Raw genomic sequence first — 21,350 nt, forward strand, 5'->3', positions numbered from 1 at the left:
AGCTGCTCTCCAAGCGACGCAGGCAGGCAGGCGGTTGCTAGCGGATCTTGTCGCTCCCTGCGGCCGCCCAGCTGATTCCGACGTAAAAAAGGGGGGAAGATAGAGATGTGGCCGCTTTGCAACCGGGGTGAAGCGGGAGCACGCCCTCTGTGACGCCAGGGCCCACCCGGACATTGCAATTGGCAGCTGCTGCGGCCACGCCGCTCGTCCGGGTGCCCGCCCCGCGGCTCCGCGTGCGCGCAGGGAATCGGCCCGCGGCTGCGCGCGAGCAGCGAGGGAAGCCGACGGTGCCCTTCCTCCTGCCCTTCCTCCCTGGGAGGCGGGGAGGGAATGGGAGTCAAAAATGCAAGAAAGCAAAAGCACCCCGGGGAATAGTGGGGTGAAGCATGCACCGCACAGAGAGGAAGCGTAAAGGGGAAAAATAAGGTGGAGCAAAGGAGGGGAAATAGCTGGAGAGGGACATTTTGCAAAACAAAAATGGCATTGGCCGGCAAACAGAACACGAGCCTGGGGTCGTGAGATCAGGATGCACGGAAGCAAGGCGTTTTGGACTACCACTCCCATCAAGCCCCAGCAAGCACGCCCGAGAGTAATCCCTCCTTTCTCACGCATGAGAACGTGGAAGTCTTGGGTGGCGCCAGTGGCAACGAAATGCGGAGACCAGGGTCCTGTGGAGGTGGTTGTGCATGTCTCTCTGCTGGGGCGCGAATGCCCAGAAAACTGAAAGGGAAACTCCATCGCCGCTACCTCCGTCTTGTGCTTTGATTAGGTGCGGATGGGAGCTTCTCGGTATTTGCATGCACTACAACCCCCATCATCCCTGGCCGTTGGCCGTGGCTGATGATGGGAATTGGAGTCAAAGGGCAACCGTAGGGCCGCACGTGCCCCATCCTCGGACTGGACTCCTATGCGCCCTTGCCTAGGACTGTGCGCTATTTAGCTCAACGGACTTATTTACCAGGAAACATCCTTCGGAATGCACCGTCGGCCAGCTAACCCCTAAAACCTCCTACTTGCGTTGCCTACTCTCCCTGGTTTACCTTTGACATTGTAGTATCAGTGGCTATTATTATTTATTATTATTATTATTATTATTATTATTATTATTATTATTATTATTATTATTTCATTTCTTAAAAGCAATCGCTCGGTTCCTAACAAGAAAACCAACCCTCCCCCCCCCCTTCTTGTTTAGGTTCGCTGCTGCCACCAAGTGGATATTGTTAAGTCGTGGGTTGACATAGCAGCCGGCACAGCGATTTCTTCAAGTAGCTCTTTATTAAGGTAAGCTGGAATAGAACTGAGAGCGAACAGCTCAGCCGGCCTGTATTTATAGGGAGCCGGCTGTCAACATTGTAACCACAACAGCCCAGAGTTCCCGCCTAAAATAACTGCCGCGGACCTGAGTGAAAACTATCTACAGACCTGAGTGAAAACTATATACAGTATCCCCCTGTTGGCCCAGGGTGAAACTACACTACATAACACCTATCTTTATTTTTCCCTCTACTAAAAAGCCCTTTAACCTTCTTGGTTTTATTTGGCCCAACATACCCCTAATAATGGTTAAGAGTCGCCTGGCACTTTGGCATGGAGCAAGTTTTTCCAAAACAAAATATGTTCTTTCTTAATCTTTCAGTAAGGAAACGAGTGGAATAGTTGTGCCCCCCCCCCCTAGAAAATGACTGAGGAGGGTGGAACTGACATTACAGTCAGCCGACCAGATGCTAAGTGTGGGTGGATATATTCAAGGCCGTTCCTGGCCATCGCTAAAAGACCCATTTTTAAACCAGACTTGGGACTACATCCTGTAGAGTTGGAGAGGACCCCAAGGGTCAAATCCAGTCCAACCTCCTGCAATACAGGAATCTCAGATAATGCATCCATGACAGATGGCCACCCAACCTCTGCTTAGAAACCTCTGAGGAAGCCTGTCCTTCACTCAGAGGGATGGACACCCTGCCCGTGGAGGAGAAAGGAAGCATAAAAATGATACGAACAATTACAGAATTTGGACTGGAGCAATGCATCAGAAGGTCGGTGGTTCGAATCCCCGCAACGGAGTGAGCTCCCGTTGCTCAGTCCCAGCTCCTGCCAACCTAGCAGTTCAAAAGCACGTCAAAGTGCAAGTAGATAAATAGGTACCGCTCCGGCGGGAAGGTAAATGGCATTTCCGAGTGCTGCTCTGGTTCGCCAGAAGCGGCTTAGTCATGCTGGCCACATGACCCGGAAGCTGGATATCTTTATTTTTCCCTCTACTAAAAAGCCTTTTAAACCTTCTTGGTTTTATTTGGCTCCCTCGGCCAGTAAAACGAGATGAGTGCCGCAACCCCAGAGTCGGCCACGACTGGACCTAATGGTCAGGGGTCCCTTTACCTTTACCTAAAAGGTCTCAAAAGAGCCTGAAAGGTTTTGAGCTCTCCATAACTCTTAGGGTATGTTCACATTTGTACCTTAAAATGCAGTGGTGCCGTTTCTCGGTTGGCACACTGCTGTTCACATGGAGGCAGGTGTATCTTCACCCCTGGGGGGGGGGGGTTCCCTGCTCCTGCAACACCGACACACCCACTCAACTCATACTCCTGAAGCTTTACCAACAATTTACAGGTAGGCTCCAGGATGAGAAGGAAGCAGTTCTTTTTTGGCTCACAAGCAGAAACCAGAGTTGTGGCTGCCTTGATGCCATCACGCTTTCGGAGACCTGTGGTGTATAGGGTGGTATACAAATTTAATACATAATTAATAATAATAATAAATCAGAGACATCTGAAGGCAGCCCTGTTTAGGGAAGCTTTTAATGTTTGATGGATTACTGCATTTTAATATTTTGTTGGAAGCCGCCCAGAGTGCCTGGGGAAGTCCAGCCAGATGGGCGGGGTATAAATAATATTTTTTTAAAATTATTATTATTTGCCTTTCCAAAGCCGTTTTCACCCCGCTTCCCTTGGGATGGGGCTCTCCAGGTCTCAGACCCTTTCCCACCTCATCTCCTTCCAGACGATCGCAAAATAATCATAAATCAAGGATAGGATTTTTGCATCCCTCCAGTCATTGATGGTCTCTTCCCTCCGCACAGGGAAGTCCCTCCGGGAGACCACAATGCCTTGCGACTTCAATGGCCCACCTAACCAGCACTGAGGGGTTTTTTTGGAGGGGGGGGATGCTTTGCTTCCATATCCCGGCTGTGGACGGCTTTGCAAGGATCTGCAGACGCGGCTAGATAAATAATGCAGTTGCCTCTTGTGCAAAGTCCGGGTTGATGTGTGTGTGTGTGCACGCGCGCGCCGCGGACTCTGATACCGCCGGGGAGAGAAGGCTGATTAAATCTCACTGATATGATAAGGGAAGTCACGTGGAGAGACAGACGGAGAGAGCGCTTGGGAGGGATGCATGGGGTTTGTTTACTGCAGCAACCGGAGGCTGCGAAGTGGAGAGAGAGAGACCCCGCGTCCCTTCGCTTCCTTGCTCTGCCTTGGGCGCACCAAAGGATGCTGGAGAGAGGATCCGATTCTGCAAGGTGTAGGATCGCGCATCAGCCGATGTAAAAGCAACCGCAACGACAACCCCAAAGCAGCCATTCGCCTATAATGGGACCGGGCATCCGAGAGTGTCCCTTTCCGCTGCGCGCAGGGAGCCTGCAAAACGAAGCTCCGGTCCATGAGATCCTCGAAGGAAAAGGAATGGTAACGTAAGGATCTCTCCCCTCTTTTCTCGTTCTGGAAGCAGTCGGTTCTGCGCATGCAAACGCGTCGCTGTTTAATGAAATGATGCATATGCAGATAGGAGGCTGGTTGATGAAGTTCAGGGAAAGAGCTAGGCTAGAATGCATCTCCCCCCCCCCCCACACACACACAACGTTTTAAATTTATTGTTCCACATCTATGCAAATAGCTGTTACAAGTTTGCTTTCCTTGTGTCGCAAACCAATACTGTGGCAAAAGCTCAAATATGGCCCCTTTTCTTTATGTAAAATATGTCATGGATATAAGCAGGTATCAAGATGAACTGATCGATATATAAGACATACACTGCATTATGCCCTTATAGTTCAGAATAAATGTGATATCATTCTGACATCGCACTTGAACGTGCGTATGTTGCTATTTAGGTACCATGCTTGTTTTGGAACAGGGATATAGATAGCAAAGTCTGCAATCGAATATACCTGGGAGTAAGTTTCATGTAGTATAATGGGACTTACTTCTGAGTAGACACATTCACATTGTGTGTGAATGTGTTTTTTGAGGGGGTGGGTGAAGCCCCGGGTTTATAAATCAGGTAAGACACTATCACACCTTGTTAGCTTTCAAATACTCAGGTGCCCGTTGGTGCTACTTCACCCCAGGTTGTTTTCAATCCACCAGCGTTGTGAACTTTCGTTGGTGTGACGGTTTTTGTTCCATGGCTTCTTTTCAAAGTGTAGGAGTGGGGGAGGGTATATATACTGACCTAAATCTTGCTGCCATTTTCTGTGTGCGTAGCTGCTCTAAATTCAGCCTGAGACCACAAACTGCATGGGAACGTTTATTTCAAGTAGCAAACTGCAATATAGGGTTCAAGACTCAAAAGGGCTAGTAAAGTAAAAGAATATAAGTAGGGAAGAGCAGCTGTGCTGGATCAGACCAAGGGTCTAATCCAGTCCCACAGTGGCTGAGTAGATGCCTCCAGGAAGTCTACAAGGATGTGAAGGGAACAGCCCTCCAGGATTGATTGTTCCCCCAGCATACTGCATGTCAACATGGAGTATACTTAACTGCATGGAGTATACTTCATGTTAAGTATACTGCACTTAACTTCGCAGATAGTCACTGATTATTGTTGTTGTTTAGTCGTTTAGTCGTGTCCGACTCTTCGTGACCCCATGGACCAGAGCACGCCAGGCACTCCTGTCTTCCACTGCCTCCCGCAGTTTGGTCAGACTCATGTTTGTAGCTTCGAGAACACTGTCCAACCATCTCGTCCTCTGTCGTCCCCTTCTCCTTGTGCCCTCCATCTTTTCCAACATCAGGGTCTTTTCCAGGGTTTCTTCTCTTCTCATGAGGTGGCCAAAGTATTGGAGCCTCAGCTTCACGATCTGTCCTTCCAGTGAGCACTCAGGGCTGATTTCCTTAAGAATGGATATGTTTGATCTTCTTGCAGTCAATGGGACTCTCAAGGGTCTCCTCCAGCACCATAATTCAAAAGCATCAATTCTTCGGCGATCAGCCTTCTTTATGGTCCAGCTCTCACTTCCGTACATCACTACTGGGAAAACCAGTCACTGATAGCCATACCCTTTGTGAATTTCTCTTATCTCATATTAAAGCCACTTCTAAGCTAGTGACCATCAAAATGTCTTTGGGCAGGGAATTCCGTAATTGAATTTTGCACCCTGTGACATCACGTTTTAGTATCCTGTCGTTAAAGTGCAAGTTAATGCAAATTGTAATTAGGAGAGATACCATTTACTCGGGTTTTTGTTTTGTTTTGGTGATGGGAGTGTAGAGCACGTATTTCTGATTGTTGTACAAATATCCTCACATCCCACAAGCAATAGCGAAGTGTATGGCATATGATAGTTATTCACTGCCTCGATAGCTAGTAGTGTTATTGGAACACCAGCATTTGCTTCCTCGTGGATTAGATTAGTTGGTTAGAGTGCTGATAATGCCAAGGTTGCAGGTTCGAGCCCCATAAGGGATAACTGTATCTATCCCCGCATTTCAGGATTATCCTCAGGGTCCCTTCCAACTCTATATCATCTTGAACATCTCCTGTAAAATCCCTTTTCTTCCTTGTCTCTTAACACAGGCAGCATCGAATGGTGGAGGAAGTACTTAACACCTGTACTTAACACAATAAGGAGTCTGTTTCCACTGGCTGTCTAAACACCACCACCTTTCCCCCCACATTTATATGCTGGCAACGTAGTCCAGTGAGCCAAGAGAAGCAAAAAGGATAGGTCGTCCCTAGATTTACAGCAATTGCCAGAGACCGCATATGGGGGTGGCACATTGTCACAAGCCAGGGAGAGGCCTGTGGGTAGTTGCTGGATCAAGGAAGCCCATCTGGTTATCAGAAATATGGATGATTGCCCTCCATTTGCTTGGTTTCTTGCCTAAACATTAGCAGGCTCCCAGAATGGCTGGCAAGGTTGCAGCACAGAGAGAGCCAAGGAAGTAGGGAGCAGGCGGCAACACAGTTCCTAACCAGAATGCAGAAACCAGAGAGCTGAACCACAGACCATTCAGGTGCTTCCTGAGACTTCAGAGGTCCTAACCCAGAGATGGCACCTGTATTTCCAGTGTTCCAAACCAGCGAGACAGAATCAGGCGCTCCTTTTAGACCCAGGCAGTGGAGGAACGGCTAAGAGCTGTGAGAAAGTTGTAGAAGGATAACTCTTGACCAGGCTTCCTCAACCTTGGCCCTACAGATGTTTTTGGCCTACAACTCCCATGATCCCTAGCTAGCAGGACCAGTGGTCAGGGATGATGGGAGTTGTAGTCTCAAAACATATGGAGGGCGGAGGTTGAGGAAGCCTGGACTGAGTCCTCATTTGGTGCCTTGGAGAAGTTAAATCAGGGATGGGGAAGCTGTGGTCCTTCAGATTTTGTTGAATTCCAACTCCCATCAGGCCCAGTGGGGATAACCTGTGGTCAGAGATTATGGGAGTTGTAGTTTAACAACATCTGGAGTGGACCACATCTTTAGTTAAAGGCATAGGTACCATCTGAGAGTATGGGCCCAGAAACTTTATAAATCATACCAGATACAACATAACACAGGTGGTTCAAATTTTATTTTATTTTTTAAATTGATTGTAAGGTAGATGCCAGTATCTGCCAACCTGGAAAGTCTAAGTTCTAGGGTTCTAAAATGTAAAAATAGTTATCTTTCCTTCTAATCTAAAAAAGTATTTCATTTTTTAAAAATTGCTGTTAGAAATCACAAGTTTAGAAGTCTTTGCCATTCTTCTATGGGTAATGTCCAATAAATGTCCATGCCCCAAACACACACTTAAGTAAAACAGATGCAGTAACAGATTTCAGCTAATGGAAATGGCACATTTAAAATTTCATAGGAGTAATCACACAGGAATAACAACTGCAGGAGAATTAGAAGAGATTTCTATAATGGGTTAGAAATGTCTGCAAACAGAAAAAAAAAATTCTTCTTTTTTTTAAAAAAAAAATCCCTTTTGAAAATAGTCCTCTTTTTAATCATTACTAGTTCCAGTGGAGGAAAGAGCCAATCAAGTGCCAAGGAAATCAAGAAATCGCCACCACATATAAGACCTTCTCCCAGCAGACTTGGCAAAAATATTTCAGCCGCTACTGAAAAGGTAAAGTGTCTTACGCTTCACGGCAGCAATTTTTTTTTGGGGGGGGGGGAGACATATTCTCTGGTTTTCCTACTGGAGTTATAACTATACATTACTCGATTTTTCTTAGACTTCCTGTCATGCAACAGAACACAAGCAGTCAACTCTTCACTACAAAGAAAAAACCCAGCTTTGTGAAAATCTCCAACAAAACAGGTAAAGTTCTCTTGGCAGTGTATATATGTGGTATACAAGCCCATTGCATGCATGAATGAAGACTGCGTAGGTAGAAACACAACCGTTGGCATGGTCAAGTTTTGAAAAGTTCTGGGAATAGGACATGAATGTTTATTCCAAACTACCGACTGGTTGGGCAATATGCTGGTGATTTTTGTTCACCTTTTGCCACTTATGGATGATCAATGCTGGGAGCTTGATGTGCGGATGAACTTGTGTCAGATAAAAACAATTGTAAGTGGCCTTAGGTTGGTGGGTTGGTTTGCAGGGAAGGGCAAAGGAACTGAAGCATGGAGTGTTGGGGAAGAAGTTATTAAAGAACAGAAAATCTGGATCACATTGGTATGTGTAATACAAGCTTTGAGCTTGGGGAAGAGCGCCACAATCAGGGTGGATTTGATTTAAATCATGATTTAAATCACTAGTCAGTAAGACTTGATTTAAATCATTTTTTTACAGAAAGGTTCATACTTGCTGGTATAATCTTAATATTTGTAACCAGATGAAGGTTTCATATTTGGAATAATAAATTTTCAGAGTAGTTTTTAAAGTTATATAAAAAATTACTGATTTGGTTACACTATTAGAAATACAAAGGCAGGTAATTATGAAATTATTGTCAACTTTTCTGCTGTACTTTATTGGAAGGAGAAAAATAATCATTAGCTTAATAACAATTTAAACAATTTAACTAAAACAACATTATAGCATATGTATCCATGTTTGTTAACTGATGTGGTTAAACGATTTAAATAAAAACAAAACTTAGACTGAGTTTTAGCGCACATGAAAAACTTAAAACAAATCCTTATTTCCTGATGAATAGCCTTTGGACTATAATGTAACTTAAATAGAAAACTATCTTTAGAAAGATTTTTCCTCCAAAAGCATTTTATTTTAAAAATCCGATTTAAATAAAAAAATCTGATTTAAATCAATAAAATCCGATTTAAATTAAAAAAAAAATCCGATTTTTAAATTATTATTTTTTTTAAATCATTGATTTTTATCCCCATAACCACAATACACAGCAGCTGTGGGCTAGATCTATATTTGAAAAGGCCACCTTTTCATGCCACCTTTATTTTTCCTGTTTATCTTAAAGCATTCATTTTATTTCGTCACATGGTCAAAAGTTGCCAGGTGCAGGTTTTCTTCTTATTCAATGTTTATGCTAACTAGACAAGCTCCTGAAACAGGAAGTTTTTTTGGAACCCATATCCAGACAACGCACATGTTCACAATTGCAAACATGCAGCTTAGCTGAAACGTATTGAATGGCGTTGATTTCAGCAATGGGCTTTGCCCAGAACGAATAAGAAGTGTTCATCGGTTTCCTTCGCATCTGCTTTTCCTTCTTTAATATAATTGCTAGCATTTAATTTTAGATCCAAATTAACATGCATTAGCCATACTGTTTATAAAAAGATGTAAATCATTAGAAATATTGTTTAATATGCTGCAGTCTGGTTAAACTCAGCTGAACAGAAAGATGTTGCAGAGGCATAGATGGGGGCGGCACTTACCGTGGGGCCTGCAGGTGCCTGAGCCATGCGCCTCTCCTGGAAGTGACTCGGTGGCTTGGGCACCTGCAGGCTCCGTGCTGCCCAAAATGGCAGCATGTGTCGGCCCGGGAGCCCAAGCACCTAGCTACGCCACTGAGATGTTGAGCTGTGTTGCAAACAGATTAGAAGCAGTTTTCTTGAGTAAGTTAAACAGAAGTTAAAGTTTAAGTTAAGTAAGTTTACGTTTAAGTTAAAGTAAGTAACAGAAGTAAACAGAAGTTGAGTAAATCCGCTCCACTTCCCAGTGGGGAGCAGTTGTGGTGGACAGCGTGGTCACCCCCTCCTCACCAGGGGCGGGGGACTTTGTCCCCCTTTGCCCGGGAATCCTGGCCCTGTCAGAGCCTGGCCAGCCAATCCGCTGGCCGGGGGGCGTGGCCGGGGGCGTTTAAACTGAGGAACGAGCCAGAGGACTGATGTGGGGGAGGGGAGGTGTGGCCATCACCTGCCCCTCCATGCTTAAGGATATTCCATTAAAGGAATCCAGGGGTGTTGATCTTGTCCGAAGCCCGGTTGGGGGCTAGAGCCTTGACACGACCCCGATGGGAACACCAGGGGGAGCTTGAGTTGGTTTGCATCAACAATGGTCTACCCTACCGGTGGTTTACCCTTACCGGACTTCTTGCACACTGGGCAGGAGTCAGATATAAAAAGGTAAAGGGACCCCTGACCATTAGGTCCAGTTGTGACCGACTCTGGGGTTGCAGCGCTCATCTCGCTTTATTGGCCGAGGGAGCCGGTGTTTGTCTGTAGACAGCTTCTGGGTCATGTGGCCAGGATGACTAAGCCGCTTCTGGCGAACCAGAGCAGTGCACGGAAACGCCATTTACCTTCCTGCCGGAGTGGTACCTATTTATCTACTTGCACTTTGTGCTTTCGAACTGCTAGGTTGGCAGGAGCCGGGACCAAGCAATGGGAGCTCACCCTGTCACAGCAATTCGAACCGCTGACCTTCTGATCGGCAAGTCTTAGGCTCTGTGGTTTAACCCACAGCCCCACCTGCGTATATCTGAGTCAGATATAGTCGGGTCCAATCAATGCCTAAGCCAATACCGCTCATATTCTGTAATTTAATTTAATAAAATTGTGGCCAAATTTGCCCAATAACATGAACCTAATATCCGCGTCTCTGTATGAGTTATTTCCCAACGAGGGGGTGGCTGTGGGGTTAAACAGAAAAAGCTGCAAGTCCATGCACACTTCCTTGGGCATAAGTTCCATGTAACTCAGTGGGACTTAATATTGAGCCAACATGCTTAGGATCATACCGTTAGGTTGTTGCTGCTGTTGTTGTCGTCGTTGTCATCTGTCTGTCTTGAGAGACAATGGAGTGTGTCTGCAGGGGTGAAGTCAAGGGGTGAAGTCTGCAGGGGTGTTATCAGCCCCAAGGTGACCTCCCCGGGGCAGAAGCCTGGGTATGGAGTGCGTATGGAGGTCCTGGGCTGCCCAGAAGATAAGACCCTCCTCTCTGCCTCTCTGATGTGGTCCAAAGGAAAGCAGAGCAATATGTTTGACAATACGTTCTGCCCAAGATTATGATGGACTTCAACTCCATTCAGCCCTAGCCAATGCATGATAAATGGCCAGGGATTATGGGAGTTGTGGACCAACATCTGGAGGGCCATATGTTTCCCATCCCTGTTTTACAGGTAAGTAGGCCAGTTGAGGCAAGGGACAGTTTGGCAACCATATGAGCTGTGCAGACGAGGGAATTTCAGTAAGTCCTACTTCAGGATTCCTGCATTGCAGTGAGGTGGAGGACTAGATGACTCACAGGGTCCCTTCCAACTCTACAATTCTATGATCTGAAGGACATCACTTTGGCTCCATCCTAAACCCACTTACCGGGGAATTTAATGAGGCTTACTTCTGAGTATCGGATTGCCTTGTAAATTTAAGATTTTTGCAGATGATTTCTTATCAGATGTAGGAAGAGTGTAGAATACTCCGTGCCTGGACTGGTATCACTTTATCAGGGTGAGCCTTTAATATCCTGCCTTTATGAAAACATTTATGAGATTTTGCTTCCCCTGCTGCTTCAGATGGCAGATATACCAGAGTGTTCATTTTTGGTATACGTGTCCAAAATTCAAAGGAAGTATCTCCTGTCTCCTTTCATGCTTTCTACTGTATAAAGCTCTCACATCAGGTTTTCATACTGCTCTATCGGGGTTTACAGATATTCAAGCAGTTTTCTACCTCGATGTGGGTAAATAGGCTGTCTAAACAGTAGCGCTGTTTACAGTGGCAACCGGGCGGGAAATAGAAGCAATCTTTTACAGACCATTCCAATGCCTTTTAATAAAGACCACCCAATACGAAATGCCATTAAGATGATTGATAAGAGGTATGGAGAACCTGTGACTCTCCAGATGTGGCTGAACTACAAATCATACCCATCATCCCTTATTGTTAGCTATGATGGCTGGTAGTGATGGGAAGAACATCTGGAGGCTTGCAGCTTCCCTATCTCTGCTTTATAGAACATTTTTATAACTAGCTCGTTCATATCACCATCTTTATGTCTTTGTACATTTTGTCTTTTCTCCTTTTGTGCTTGGTTTGCAATCATACGTTTGTGGCAATGACTTTTTAAAAAACAAAAAAGACTAAATATTATTTCCTTTCTTTCCTAGAACAACAAATGTTTGCACTTCTTCATACAAAGCACCAAGGTTAAAAAAGGAACCTCTGGTCAGAAAGTATTACGAGGCTGGATGGAGCAAAATCCCTTCTGTGTTTAAGGATGCTTCCTGGAGTGATTCCAGCGGCGCAGAAGATGGGCTGACTCAGAGTTTTTGTTGCAAGCAAAAAGGCAATTTAGAGAGAAACTCTGGAGGGCATTCAGCTGAAGCAGACCCCTATGGCCCTGGATATCAAAGCGTCTCTGCTGACGCAATGTTTCTTGACTTCGAATCCATGCGGATTATGAAAGACGATTCTGATCAGGACAGCGCCAGTGACCTTTCCGACTCGGAGAGAATCCCCATTCCCCCTTCGCCTTGCACCCCGCCGGAGCTCAACCTGCGAGCGGAGGAGATTGACCCTCTGTGCTTTGAACACCTCTTTGACACAAAATTCAAGCAGCCCGATTACTATTACCCGGACTTCCTGCCTCCCCCTTTCAACACCTGGGACTTGAAAGGGCTGGTGGCATTTGTCAACACGGAATGCAAATCAGAAACTCGGCCAGAGCCGTCAGGGACGCTTGAGAAGTACGTTGACCGGCTTTTGGAGCTGGAATGGCTGCAGATGCAGACGATACAGGCTGAGAAAGGGAAGGCCGCCAAGACGAGGCCTCAGACTGCTCCCGGTTCCCTCCGGACCTTAAAAAGCCCTGGCAAAAACAAACCATTGCACAGTCCTTTTCCGCAGAAACAACTGACTGTCCACGAAGGTTTTCCAAGAGTCCTCTCCGGCCAGCAGGGTCACAGAAGAGAGTTGCATGGCGAAGGACCCAGCCAGGTTGTTCCCCATGAAGGTCAGTTGAGAACGGCTGAAGCGACGTGTGGCTTCTCAGCTCGCCCCAGGCGGCCTTGTGAAGCACGAGGCGAAACCAAAAAGCGGCCTACTGCCAAGCAGCCGTTGGTCAGCAAGCATCCTTCTGAGAGTAGCTCTATGATCCAGGGAGCTGGCAACATCCGGCCACCCAAGCAACCCTCTTCCTTCCATGGTTCAACTGTCCCTCTCAAGGGGCTGCCAGCCCACGCCTGCCCAAATCCTAAAAAGAATGGGAATGCTGGTAATTACGTTCCTGCCAAAAAAGTTTCAGCGGATAAGAAGCTAAAGGCAAATGGCACAAAGCAAACGCCATGTAAATTTAAATAACGCTGCAGTAGCAGAGTTTGCTGTTCTTGTTGCTGTGGGGCTTGGCAATCCTTTCTGTGTGGCAAAGAGCTGGAATAGCAGTTCAAGTGCTGTGGAGAAGGAAGAAATAGGCTCCTCCCTGATTCCCTTGCCATGCGTTGTGATTGGACTTGGTGTCAGAGGTCTGGTTCACTCCTCCCCAGTCAACACAATCCAGGAAGCTAAGTGCCCCGTCCCTAGTGGTGACTCCCACTGCAGGGGCCAGTGGGGAAAGGGTCTTGCTTTTCAGGGTACACCCATAAAAAGCTGCTCAAAGCCCACCCCATCTTGTTCCTACACTGATTTGAAATATCTGGTTCTGAAGTGGCCAGGCAATAACCCTTTTCCTTCCTGTTGAGCTAAGTTTTCTCAGTTGTTGTTTTTTACAAGAAAATGCTGTTGTGAGGTGGGAAACAACAACAGTACCAGCAATTTATTATTCTTATCCTGCCCATCTGACTGGGCTGCCCCAGCCACTCTTGGTGGCTTCCAACAAATTATAAAACATCAGATATTAAAAACAACACCTGCTTGTTTCCAAATAAGCTTGCCATTGCCATAATTGCATCTCGATTTTGCCACACAGGGATGCATTTATAAGCACCAATACATGCAGAAAACCCACGGGAATTTCTCCCGTTTAAAATGATACTGCAGACTTGCGACATTTGGAGAAACAGAGATTTATTTGCTTTAATCAGGGAAGCTTCAAATGGAATGGGAATGCATCGTTTTGGGGACAGTCATATGAGAAGAACCTCGGGGGTGATGAATATCTGTACCATGACTGTCAGGCCACAGCTGAGTGGTAGAGCATCTACTTTGCATGCAGAAGGTCCCTCGTTCAATCCACAACATCTCCAGGTAGGGCTGGGAGACTCCTGCCTGAAACCCTGGAGAGCCACTGCCAGTCAGAGTAGACAGTACTGACCTAGATAGACCAATGACCCAACTCAAGATGAGGCATCTTCATATGTTCCTACGATAGAGCCACGGGGGAAGTTGCATGGCAGGGTGAAGAGAAGGCGCCATTGAAGATTTGTCAGCTGATCAGACTGAGGAGGCATGAATGAAAGGAATATAGACAGGTCTGTGGGAGACCTAGCTAAATAGACCCTGCTCAAATAGGATAAGCGTTTACATGGTAAGGGTAGATCATAAGCCAGATAATGAATCTGGAACACACTATCCAAGTATCCCAAAGATGTTGGGGTAGAATTTCCCTGGACTAGGAACGCACAGCAAGGTGGATGGCAGGACCTTCGCTCCTAATGACAAAAGCATGTGTTGCCATATGCACTAGAGCTTTATTGTGAGGTTGACACTGATTTACTCTTAGTAGTTTGTGGAGGAAGTCTGGCTTCCTCATAGGAATATTCATGGCTAGATTGCTCAAGCCGCACATTCCAAGAGTTCATCACCTTTGGTCTTATACCAGCAGAAAGTATTTTCACTACAGCAAAGGGTTTTCTGTTGGTCTTTAGTCAAAGGGTTGGTTATTTTCGAAAACACAAATTATTTATTTCATTTGTCTTTGAAGGATTTGCTCCTGCGTAATCCTGGAACAAGCAAACGAGAACCCGATCAAGCCTTTTGCCGTGTTTAGCAGCTAGTTTGCAGTTCCTGCCATTGTGTTTGTGGCAGTGTTTTCCTTCCAAAGTCTTTGTCGGCTTAAAACTGAGCCAGCAAGCTTTATCTATGCAAAGTCAAAACATCTCTGAGCTCCATAATTTTCCTCAGCCTCGGTGATGGCTGACCATTTTCCACTCTGGGTTGGGAGCTGAAAATGTTAGGATTCTAAGGGTCCTTCCAGCAAAGCTAAGTGTATACTTGGAAGTGAAAGATCTTGATGATTTTGCACATAATTTGAATAAGGATCAGCATAGCTGATGTTTGACATAGCAGCAGCAGCTTCATGCACAAAAGCATTACAGTCACAAGAGAAGCCCAATCCTTTGATGCTCTGGGTCGTATAAAACTAAACTGCTTAGTCTGTGAAAGGATTTCTGCTTGTACAACATAACTCCTCCCTTCTCCCACCATGCACCAAATCTGTGGGCAGGAGCTTGAGCTGTACTTCCAATGTGGCACAAAGACTGTATGATCACATCTTCAGGTCTGAGCAAGACTTCATAGTAAGCATGCAGCTGCTGCTACAAATGATCACCATGAATCAGGTTCTCTCCCTCCATAATATGTAGTAGAACTTAACTCAAATTGGGATGTCATGATGTTCTACATTTTGTTGCCAAGTGCCATTGACAGCTGAAGGCATGGAATAGGAGAGGAGAAAGACAGCAAAGTGCGACGTGTAAGTTCTGCAACAGGTTATGCAGAACTAGTAATGGAGGCGCCACTAAGATTTTTGGAAACAGCCCTCCACTTATCCCGGTGCTTAGTTTGCTCCTCAAAGCATTCATTGACTTGTATTTCTAGTCCTCTCTTTGCTTGGTATACTCCAAAGCACCCAAAATATCTTTTAATCTCCTTAAAACAGGTAAAGCTTACCAAAGGCAATACTTTGCTGTACAGCTGTTTTGGAAAGGCCAGAGTTGAATGCCTACAGTGCTTCCAACAGATGGCCAGGCTTTTTCCCCAGGTTTTAAGGGGATAGGAGCATGATTAATCCAATTCAGGGAAGTACTGATTCAGAACCATGTGTTACGTCACATTTAAAATGGCCACAGTATAGTTAAACCATGGTCTCAGGAGACTGGTGAACACATGGAGCTCTCTGGTCCTCAAGGGCTACTGCATTTGCTTCAGTGGAAGACCAGGGCTGTAGAGGCATCATTTCATGCCTGCAAAGCACCACCTTCCTCTGGATTGAATGGGGAGGACCCATGCACATGCAATCTCTGTGTTATGCATCAGAACACACATGGGGATCTGGAAAGCAGAATAAGGTTATGGTGAGGCAGTTGAAAACGTCCTGCTATGAGTGAAACCGAAAGCGGACTGATCAGCTAGCTGAATCAAATTATATTGCTATGGGGTAGGGGGAAACCTCTAACATTTTACTTCTCGATACTTATACAGTGGTGCCTCACAAGACGAAAAGAATCCGTTCTGTGATTCTCTTCGTCTAGCGGTTTTTTCATCTTGCGAAGCAAGCCCATTGACGGATTAGCGGATTAGCGGCTTTTAGCGGCTTATCTGCTGATCGGATCAGCTGATAAGCATCATAGCGGCTTAGAAAAAGGGGGGGGGACCAGCAGGAACTCGCAAGATATTGTCGTCTTGCAAAGCCCATAGGAAATTCGTTTTGCGAAGCACCTCCAAAACGGAAAACTCTTTCGTCTAGCGAGTTTTCCGTCTTGCGAGGCATTCGTTTTGCGGGGCACCACTGTACTTCCAGTTTACTTGGTAACCCCCCCCCCTCCCCGGGAAAAGCTAATGTTTGAATAGCAGCTGGTTAAGGAACAACACTGCACAGACACCATGATTTGATTTTATCTGGACTGTTTGTCAATATGGCAGCTACCTGCAGTGGAAGGCTCCTGGACTGATACGGCAGAAACACCAGTTTGTGAAGAGAGGATGTGAATTTACAGGGGGGAATCTCGGACTACAGATTTGGACTATAAAGAAGAAGAGTAAAGACATAAAATCCACACAGAAACATTTTATTTGGACTTAAACTTACTTGCAGAATGAAAGCAGAGACTGTTGAAAATAATGAAGGATTGACATCAGAATGTATTAAGGGAATTATTGTAATATTTTGAAATGCAGTAGAAATATGAGATGATTAGGATTCCTTCCGATCTCAAAGTATGGGAAGTTAGCTAAAAAATAATAATAATTTATAATTAGGTATAACATTGGAATTTGTTTGATTATTGGATAATTTGTATAATTTGGAATATATAATTTGGTTTGATTGGAAAAAATCAATAAATACTATTTTTTTAAAAAAGAAAATGTCCTGACCTCTTCCACAGAATGTTCTTCAGCAGAAGACATTGTTAATAAATGTGTATGTATACCTTCAGTTTATCTTCAAGTGTGATTTAATTGGAAGTTTAAAAAGCAAGTTGTGTGCATACTTAAACCATTTTATTGGTTGAATTTGTACAATGATACTGAATTATGTATTCGTTCTCCCCTGCTCTGGTGCTTTTGACCATAACTTTCTAAGATCTGAAAGCATGGAAATGAGTCACATTCAAATGTCCTTAAAATAAGTAATGAAACAGGATTTATTTGTTGTACTTCCATTGTAAGATGCCACGTTCTCAGGAATGGCTGAAAACTGATTGGTGTATTTATTTATTTATGAACTTTGCAGGTGTTTTCTTCCAAGTCAGACCTAGCCTTGAACTGTATCACTCATCTGTGTTATCGTCTGAAGCTCATATGATATTGTTACAAATATCATTCCCCCGCCCCTGTATCCTCAAGCATGCTCTGGTCAGATTGAATAAATATCAGCTTTTTCTGTCAAAAAACAAAATCAAATAAACTTACTTTGCGCAAGGCTTTGGGATCTGTCTTCATAGAAATTTTTTGTTTAACTGTCCCTCATTACTCTTGCAAAATCTGAAAGCAACAACTGCATCTAATTCCAGCCAAAAGTCAGTGTGGTCTGTTTGCCAAATATGGTTTGTTGTTTTTCAAATAGATTGTCACCTAAAGGACTGGTTTATGAGATAACTAATATATATAAATCATAGGTACATTTCCCCAATATGTTAAAAGTGGCTTCATGGACTGCTGCAGTGGCGTAGCGTGGGTTGTCAGCACCCGGGGCAAGGCAAGTAATTTGCGCCCCCTAACCCGTGGATTTGCGCCCCCTATCCCTAACCCCCAGATGTTGCGCCCGGTGCGGCCGGCCCCCCCTGCACCCCCCACGCTACGCCACTGGACTGCTGGTCTCCTGTCTTGTGCCCTACTATTCCAACAGGTAACAGGCACCACTGGTAGCAAAGACAGTATTTACAGATGCACTTTCTCTGTTTTGTTGCAAGCATGAAAACAGCTTGCGCAGATCTATAACATGGTGCCTGGTTCAGGGTGCCTTGTACCAAGCAAGCTGTGATGTCAGTGAGTGGGCCCCAACCACCCCGGTGCCCAAAGCATTTTCAACTATTATAAAAAGAATTGTTTAAAAAATGGGAAGGATGACAATCAACTAAATAGTACATTCTGCCTAAATAAGTAGATATCTGGGGCCATCACCCAACGAAAGAAAGTTGATTAATTGTATGGCATGTAATCAGTTAAGTCTGCATGTAGGTGCACATTTTAAACAGATAGTTCTGAAGCAAAAGCTCACTTTGATTTGTGATGATGCCTGCAGTCAGGCCCCATCTTAGAAGAGGTTTTCCCTCCTGTAGGGAGGGGGGAACAAGGGGGAATGGCTGTTTTAAGTTGGTTAGAGCAGAGCTTTCCAAACTGTCACGACATGTGTGTCGGCTGCAGCATGTAGTTGTGTCGCACGAACACCCCCCCGTGCTCCGGGGCTGGGAAGGGGTTCGTTTAACCCCTGGTTTACTAGTACAACTGAATTACTATGTTGTGAAATGATGCAGGTCAAAAAAAAGTGTGTCACCAACATGAAAAGTTTGGAAAGCTCTGGGTTAGAGCAGACCCTGTCTCACAGGTTGGTTGAGAAGATAAAATGAGGAGGGAGATAACTATCTGGAGACAACTTTTTTCTTTTTTTTTAGCTTCTTGGATTAAAACATTTAATATCTGCATAGTAAACGGTGCACCACGTTAGTCAAGCACATATTAAAATCAAGCTAACTGAGGGGCGGCACAATATAAAAAAGTGGAAGCATCCTTCTACTGGGCTCTCTTAGCTGAACTGGCCTCCCACCAATCTCAGCTGACATAGTGACTGACATGGCGTTGTCCTCTCCCTTCCATCTGCTGAGCATATGGCCAGGTGAAAGGCTCACCGGCCGTATCCCTGCCAGCAGAAAGCCCCAAAGTAGAGGGGTCCAAAGTGGAGCCAGCCCAGGATTCCAGATTTGTCCCATAGCCATCACCCGCTGCCATTGGGTCCAATCCAGACCTGATTGGACCTGTGCTGGTGCAGGGATCATGCCTGATTATCCTTCCCCCTGCAGCTGGCCAGGCTCCAGATCCATGGCCATTTGATGTACCTTTGGGGACAATTAATTTGCTATGTATTTATTATTGGTTGTTTATATGCAGGCCTGTCATTGCAATCTCTGTATTGTATTTGAATGTAATGGATTTCATTTTATACTATTGCCAGCTGATGAAGAATTATCATTGAAACAGTACATTTTCCTGGAAGAACTGTTCTGTCTGCTGCTGTGCTCAGTGACGTTTGGAGCACCCATCATCTCACGTTTGTAGGAAATTGACTGTGGAAAGGCATTCTGCCTCCATTTCAGTGATCTTTGACGGTGACCTACTACTCCTACCATTCCTGTTCATAGAACATTTATTTGATTCTTATAAATTTGTGACTCCATGCACATATTATATGTCTTCTGTATATGAATTTTGAAACATGTCATGTACTGAGTTGAATAGGATTCAGAATGCAGCAGTCAGATTGGTCCTAGAACAATAGGATTCAGAATGCAGCAGTCTGATTGGTCCACAGGAGCCACCCAATCCAGCTCCAGGTGGAAGTGAATCCGCAACCTGATTGGCTTACAGGAGAATCCCAGAATTAGCCAATCATGTGGGGCCCATTGTGTAAATAATATATATAAAGCAGACATTCTGGGGGAAATTCCATTCCTCCTCACCACTATGAGCTGAATAAAGAGCATGAAATCCACTCTCGACTCCGAGTATATTTCAAAACAGTATAGTGTTATAAAAATATTGTCAGTATATTATTAACCGACGTGTTGGTTGTTGTTGTTCACAGGCTCCAGATGTGGCAATGGCTCTGCCACGCCACAAAGCCCCTCTTGAGTAAGAGGGCACTAGGGATGAGGGATTGGGACTGCAAATTTAATTCATACAATGAATTTAACTGAAAGCGTTTTGGCCCCTTGCATTTCCATGTCCTTGCACAGCTGCAGATGCAAACTGCTTTTTCTTTTCCTGCAAAATCTGGCAAGGGGCTTAACCTATACTCTATACTGTAGCTTTAAAGCACATTCAAATCACATTCCCCTCCTCTCAAAGAATTCTGGGTACTGTAGTTTACCCCTCACAGAATTACAATTCCCAGCAAACTACAGCGCCCAGGATTCTTTGGAGTGAAATGTTCCTCAAATGTACTTAACAGCTGCAGTGTACTACTGTAAAGGTTGCCTATATTTTCTTATGTTACAGTGACATCTGGTGGTGCTTATAATTTTTCCTCACAAGGTTTAACACTCTATTTCTTATTCCCTTTGTAAAAAAATGTTATTACAAGTAGAACAGTGCTTGAAGTGGCATACTTAGAAAATCCACATACTGATTTGAATAAAACGGCACTAGGGTGGCTGCTGCTGGATGTTTTGCCCTTTTTTTTAGTCTGTGGGGGACAATATTTACCTCAGCGCTTATTTTTCTGCGTTTTTAGAATGTGCAGTGAAGGAAGCAGCGTTTCGGCGAGCCACATGTGCTCGCCCAAAACGAGCTCGTTTCTCAGCTGTACACATTTTTGTTTTAAACGCAACAACAGTGCTAGAATTTGGGAAGGATTTAAGAACTTGAAAGCAATTTAGTGAATTCTCTCCTCACATCTTAAAAAAATGGAAGCCGTACTTATTTACTATGACTGGTACCATTACTACCAATGACAATAAATGTTAACTAGCGCCATTTATCATTATGTCCAATGAAGCGAGGGCGTTATGAAAATACTGAGGTGAATTGAAAAGGACTTGAGGGGATACTGTGGAGAAGGGAAAACTACTCTAAAGATGGTCGTGGCAGTTCGTGCGTTCGCGGGGGGCGGGGGAAAAATAGAAATACAGTATATTAAGCGCTCGACATTTGGGCAAGTAATTAACAGAGCTTTAGCAGTTGCGGGCGAAAATCGCGTCAAGCTCTGGAGCGAGCAGGGGCGGGGCGAGAAACAGCGGTTGACAACGACCGTTATTAGTCACGCTCGTCACCCGCTGATTGGCTGGAAGGAACAGGCAGCGTGGAGAAGGAGGAGGAAGCGAGCGTGACTGCGGGGGGAGGGCCTTGGACTTGGGAGAGAGGATTTCCTCGCCCCGCCCCCTCCGCGGCCCGCCTCTGAGTGACCCCGCCTTCCACCTCAGGACGGCTTAAAGCGATTGGCTGTCAGGGTTCCTCGAGGCGGGCGTATTCCTCCGGAAAGGTGATTGGCTGGCGGGACGGCGGCGCGTCTTGGCGGCTTCGTTCGGGCGTCGTGTGAGGGAAGCGCCCAAGCCGCCCTTACCTCGCAGCCGCGGCTTCAGGGCCACCCTCGCCTGAGGGCGCTGGCCAGGTAACCGGGTAGAGCCGCTGAG

At 45.3% G+C, this 21,350-nt stretch overlaps 3 protein-coding genes across 7 annotated transcripts in view; 2 read left to right on the top strand and 1 right to left on the bottom strand.

Annotated features, from left to right (window-relative positions):
- Nucleotides 1-2,095, bottom strand: part of CDH26 (cadherin 26) — a 55,946-nt gene extending 53,851 nt beyond the window's left edge. The window contains exon 1 of the mRNA XM_083507366.1: nt 2,007-2,095. Coding sequence (XP_083363492.1) covers nt 2,007-2,030 — 24 coding nt within the window. The 5' untranslated portion in view covers nt 2,031-2,095. The remainder of the gene's footprint in view (nt 1-2,006) is intronic.
- A 1,039-nt stretch (nt 2,096-3,134) lies between these two features.
- Nucleotides 3,135-17,424, top strand: FAM217B (family with sequence similarity 217 member B). 4 transcript variants are annotated; one of them, XM_083507556.1, is made up of 6 exons: nt 3,135-3,688; nt 7,210-7,321; nt 7,431-7,516; nt 11,736-15,442; nt 16,866-16,924; nt 17,237-17,424. In XM_083507556.1, exons 1-4 carry the CDS (start codon nt 3,588-3,590, stop codon nt 12,925-12,927), a joined length of 1,491 nt encoding a protein of 496 aa, XP_083363682.1. In that variant the 5' UTR covers nt 3,135-3,587; the 3' UTR covers nt 12,928-15,442; nt 16,866-16,924; nt 17,237-17,424. The 4 variants fall into 4 exon arrangements, with proteins under 4 accessions (XP_083363682.1, XP_083363680.1, XP_083363681.1 ...); XM_083507554.1 differs by having other exon boundaries at nt 16,866-17,424; XM_083507555.1 differs by lacking the exon at nt 16,866-16,924.
- Nucleotides 17,425-21,205: 3,781 nt separating this feature from the next.
- The window catches only part of SYCP2 (synaptonemal complex protein 2), a 46,450-nt gene continuing 46,305 nt past the window's right edge, over nt 21,206-21,350 (top strand). For both annotated transcript variants that reach the window (XM_083507324.1, XM_083507326.1), the window contains exon 1: nt 21,206-21,328. The gene's annotated coding sequence lies outside the window, so the exon portion shown is untranslated. The remainder of the gene's footprint in view (nt 21,329-21,350) is intronic.

Source organism: Podarcis liolepis, assembly GCF_965112155.1.
Source record: "Podarcis liolepis genome assembly, chromosome: 6".
Taxonomy (NCBI): Eukaryota; Metazoa; Chordata; class Lepidosauria; order Squamata; family Lacertidae; genus Podarcis; species Podarcis liolepis.